Genomic DNA, 5,408 nt, shown 5'->3' on the forward strand with positions numbered 1-5,408 from the left:
ACAATAAGACAAAACCTTAGTACGTCAAAGACAGTTATTTCCTGACAACGGAAGAAGCTCCTGTTAATTGGCATGTCAGTAATACAGAAAGAAAAGTAGCAGTAGGTATAGTCATTCATTTCAGTGCCAAATCCAGGGTTAAATAACGAGGTGATCCGATATGAGAAATACATTCTTACAAGCAACTGTTCAATTCGCATACAAAATTCAGGTACGGAATCTAAGAAGCACAGTACCAACTGAATCTTGGATTACACGGTTTAAGTCAATCAATGCACAAGTAGATTCAACATAAACTAGCAAAAGAGCGGAAAATGAAGGTAAGACAGAACACTGCGTGATACCGTTGGATACAACTACAGAGGGGAAACCATAAGAGCTGCTGTAGTCAGAAAATAAAAAATGCAACATAACGTACAACGCTTGAATTGAAACGAGAAAAGTGATCGCGAAAAAATCTACAGGGGAACCTGAACATACAATGGAAGAAAAACGCATAACCATTGTAATTCAAACAATAAATAAAAATATGTTGCCACATACCATCGTAAATCGAACAACAAATATAGACATGCTACGTCATTGTTGATACTGAGAATTTATGCAGTGAACTATCAATAAAAGGAGTAAAACTAGAATTACAGCGAAGCATGCTTCCACATCAAAATTACTTCTGTATTAAAAAGTTTTACAGCAGAACCTGGAACAGAACAGCTTGAACTACTGTTTATTATTTTCAGCTGCACTCTCTTCCTTCCCAAGAGCAACCACCACTTTCTTCAAGATGGCTTCAGTTGGTTGGTGGGAGTTCTCAACGGCCTTTGAAATAGGTTGCCATTTCTCACCATGCTTTGGTTCCGCAGTTATGCACCTTTTAAGTACATCTTTCTGGTTCTCATCGGTTCCATGTTGAAGTTCAAATTTGTAGTATAAAGCCCAGAAATCCCCAATATCTGGCGCTAGTGTCACTGCCCTGTTAAGCCAAGTCCTAGCTTTGTCAACCTTCCTGTCATGCCAAAATAACTTAGACACAGCAGCAATGACATGGGGATCATGATCACATTTCTTGAGGGCATCCATACTCTTCGTCTTCCGTTGTGGACGGGGTACCATCTCAATGGACGCAGCCCACAATATACCACTATTGGGACACTCCTGCAAAGCCTTTGCCATCAAGATATCAGCTTCCTTCTTATTTCCATGCCTTAATTCAGCTCGAACAGCAGCAAGCCACAATTCAGGGTTCTGAGGATTCTTCTTTCGGGCCATTGTCAGAATTGCACGAGCTTTACTCAGACCAGTCATCTTCTCTTCAAGATTAGCAAGAGAAAGCCACAGTGGAATAGAACTGGAGCAGTACTTCAGACCCGAATCATAGGCCTCCTTGGCTTTCTCCAAATGACCAAGGCGTTCCTCTAGCTGTCCAAGCATCAACCATAATTTATAAAAGGAAGGGAAGCGCTTCAACCCATCATCAAGCAACTTCCTCTCCGCATTAATGTTCCCTAATTCTCTCTCAACAATTGCTGATTTCATCCACACTCTTTCAGTGCCTCCCTTTTCTCGGGCTTTGGCAAGAAGCATTCTAGCTCTCTCTGGTTCATGGTTCTCAAATTCAAGTTTAAATGCAGCAAGCCAAATTTCTTCAGAATTGGGAATGGCAGCATAAGCTTCTTGAAGGATGGCACGAGCAGCAGGCACATCCCCAGCAAGCCACTTCTCCTTAGCTCCCATAAGCCACAAGACTTCAGCCTGTGGTCGGTATGTCACCGCTTTACGAAGTAAGGCATCAAGAGATTCCCTAGTCCCATGGCTCTTTTCAAGCTGTGCGGCTTTGAGCCATATGCTCTTCTTGGTTAGAAAGACAGTAAGTGCGTGTGCATAAATAGCTCTGGCTGTTTCAATGGAACCCCTTTTCTTGCATTCCTCAGCATCAGCAACCCATGTCCTCTTCCTATCCTCTTCCTCCACACCAATCCCAATTGTGTTCCGAATGATTGCTTGGCAAGTTGCAACAGACCCTGCACGCTCAGCAGCTTCAGCCTCCTTCATCCATGCCTCTCTATCAATCGCCAACCCTTCTCTTTGCAAAGCCCTTATACCCCTTTCAATAATCTTCCCAACCATGGCCGTGTTCCCATTAGCTTCCTCCAACTTCGCTGCTGTGATCCAAATGGCAGGCTCTTTTGATAACTTCTCTCTTGCCCTATTAAGGACCTTCCTCGCATTATCATAAGTTTCCAATCTTGCAAGTGCAAGCCATAACTCAATGTGCAAGGGACAACACTCCACAGCCCTATGAAGCAAAAGTCTCGCATCCTCCTCATTGGCAAGCTCCACCACTGCCTTCCATAGCCTAACAGAATCGGGAATGTGTTCCAAACCTTTCCTCAATACCCTGCTCCTATTCAAATCATCACGCTCCAATTTCGCAGCCTGCATCCACAACTTCACTGAATTGGGAATCGACTTCACTCCCTTAGAAATCACGGACTTAGCTTCATCAGGGCTTGAAAGCCTACACGCCTCTAACCACACATCCTCACTCTTAGGACATTCTTCACACCCTTTCTGAATCAATTGTCTAGCTGCCTGAATCTTCCCAGCCACCTCCTCCAGCCTTGCAGCCGCAATCCAACCAGGTGGGTGCTTTGGATTCGTCTGTATAACACTCTTAAGCAACAACCTAGCCTTTTTAATATCCGAAATCTCGGCATCACTAGTAATCTTCATACTCTTAAGATCAGTAAGGTACCCTTTCGGGTCCACAACCGTCAATCCAGAAACAGAATCAGAAAGCCTATCTAATTTCAATGACAAAACAGTACCTCTACCCTCACCTACAGCAGTCAAATCCGTAACCGGAGTTTGAGACCACGGAGTCTCCGTACCACCAGCTCCCCTACTCTTGGGGTCCAATGCCGTAACATGCTCCTTTTCCTGTCTTGCTTTCTCTAAAAGTGTATCGGGCACCGGCACAAAGCTCTCAAATCTCTTCTTCTTGTTCCTCGACGAATAGTCTCCAATTTCTGGTATGCTCTCCCATTCCTGAGCAGACACAGTGTACAACTTCCTCTTCAGAGTAGCGAACTGCTCTGTGATCTTTGGGTTCGAAGCTCTGTACTTTTCAATCTCTTCTTTCAACCGTGCTTCTCTCCTGTCCTTCCTCCGCGAGTCCATTCTTTGCTCAATGGCTTCCCACACCGCATCAGCCTCCTTGTCCTCATCATCATATTCCGCCGATGCAAACAACCCAACATCATTCCCTTCGAATTCATCAAACTTCTGATTCTCATCGTACCCTTTATCTTCCCCTTCATCCTCCTCCTCTTCGTCGGGCTTCCCGCGCCCTCGGCCGACCCCAGGCGGCGCAGCAGGAGCAGCAGCGCCTCCGATTGTCGTGGCCGACCTATCAGGCAGGTCGGGCGCGGCACGTGCGGGCCCGATATCAGACCTGGTGGTAAAGCCAGTGGCACCACGGCCGAACCCGGCGACATAATTCGGGGGAGGCTTGGAGTTCAGGAACTCGAGGCGGGGTTTAGGGACGGCGGGAGGTTGGGTGCCGCCGAATACGGGGATATGAAGAGTTAGGGTTGAGAGGGGTCGGATTCCGAGGTCGGAGAGGAGGGCGGAGTCGGATTGGGTGAGCAATTGGAGGCTCTGGGAGATGAATAGGCGCTGCAGAGGAATGGGTATGTGGGAATTTTGCTCGATTTGGAGCTTTAGGGCTTGGAGAGTGGTGGTCTTAGGGTTTAGATTTAGGGTTAGGGTTTTGTGATTGGGGGATGTGATGAACACCATGGCGAGATCGAGAGAGACGATTACGATTTGGGAGAAGTTGGAAGAATATGAATACGGGTCAAAAGAGATGCCGAGTCGGTTAAATATGGGCGGGCTACAAAGCGGGTTCAGGTCGGATGGGACGAGATTTTTAAGAAGAGTCGGTTTAGTCTAATAAATAATTTTTTTATTTCGGTATAGGTGAATAATCATTTTATTTGTAACATGTCTACTCTTCAACTATGGTTAACAAAGAATTTAAATATTAACCTATGCCTAACCCTAGAGTTCCGATTGTTTCACTCTTTTCGGAGGGACTTGGCCGCCTAGAAGAATTTCTCGTCTTTCTTTTGTTTAGGTGCACAAGCATGCCACCATTCGGCTTAGATTTGTCAAAAAAGATGTAAGTGTGATTTATGTTTACGCTCAAGGCTAGGCCGGCTAATTGCCCATTTTTGTTTAAGTTGTCATACATCTTAAGTTCAATGGGCCTTATATACTGAAACCCATTTCGACCATTAAACACGAAACTAACTCAAAGTCCAATTCAATCATCTTGACTATGCCCAATTAAACTCTTTAATCTTACTTATCCATCTCAATTATATTTTTTTCATACTCATCCTTATTCGATGTAAAATCCATTAGGTTTTAGGTAGGGAGGCAGTGGCCATGTAACTCTTACTAATTGATTGTGAATTAAAATTTTTTACTTTTAATTCTCCCTATGAGGAAGATTAGTGATTAATAATCTTTAAGGCTTCCACAAACCATGAGTAATGCCTAACATTATTTCATAGCTACCCAAGCTAAGTAAAAGTGGTTGGAGAACCTATTCAGTTACAACTATAATGCAATAGGATCCTTCTCTAATTCAATACTCTAAACCACAGTGTTTCTTTGATAGTTTATTTCATGTCTACTATCAAATGTAATACTTCTCTATATGATTCTAATGAATAAGATTTAGAGCATACTTCCTAAATCATATTGATATGCATGAGCCAAAGACTCCTGAATTATATCTAATAGTATACTCCTTCCACTATGAAAATTAGAGATCTTTTGTTGTACACCCACACGTCTTTATGAATAAATTGACCCCAACAATGCTAGGAAAATGCCTAAGATGAGGCATGTCCTTTGTTACATTGTCAAATGATCAAAGACGTATCCACAAGGCAACTGTGGTGTCTCAAGTCAAATGATTACTTTGCATTATTGCAACTTGTGAGTTCTTACATAACATGTATGTGAGAACTCTTTCTTGATTGTTGTTCAGTGTACTCAACAACCTTTTGAGCATTTATGCGCTTGTCTTAATATCTACCACTAATGACTGGAGACAAGTCATACTTCAAATTGAGTTGACATAACACATACTAGGCTTAGCAGATTGTCAATGCCCAATTTAAAATCCTATGGCTAGGAATGTTGTGGGAATGAACGTAACAGAAAGTTCTCGTTAATCTAACATTCTATTAATTAAACACATAATTTACTCAGTAGTGATTGACAATAAACATTGCCCTTCTATTAAACTAAATAAGAGTTTAACATAAGTATTCCAAAAGCTATTACATCAAAAGAGTGGCTTTATGGGCATAATTCTAACACCCACCACCATT

At 42.9% G+C, this 5,408-nt stretch overlaps 1 protein-coding gene across 1 annotated transcript; it reads right to left on the bottom strand.

Moving 5' to 3' along the window:
- Positions 1-482: 482 nt before the first annotated feature.
- Positions 483-3,816, bottom strand: LOC103948507 (protein STABILIZED1-like). Its single transcript, XM_009359546.3, has one exon. The coding sequence runs from the start codon at positions 3,799-3,801 to the stop codon at positions 721-723; it is 3,081 nt and encodes a 1,026-aa protein (XP_009357821.2). The 5' UTR covers positions 3,802-3,816; the 3' UTR covers positions 483-720.
- Between the last annotated feature and the right edge of the window lie 1,592 nt (positions 3,817-5,408).

Source organism: the organism of the source record quoted next, unplaced genomic scaffold (genome assembly GCF_019419815.1).
Source record: "Pyrus x bretschneideri cultivar Hongxiangsu unplaced genomic scaffold, Pyrus_bretschneideri_v1 Contig41, whole genome shotgun sequence".
NCBI classification, from domain to species: Eukaryota; Viridiplantae; Streptophyta; class Magnoliopsida; order Rosales; family Rosaceae; genus Pyrus; species Pyrus x bretschneideri.

Bases quoted from the DNA above. Each gene is read 5' to 3' on its own strand.
- LOC103948507 (XM_009359546.3), bottom strand. From the start codon at position 3,801: ATGGTGTTCATCACATCCCCCAATCACAAAACCCTAACCCTAAATCTA.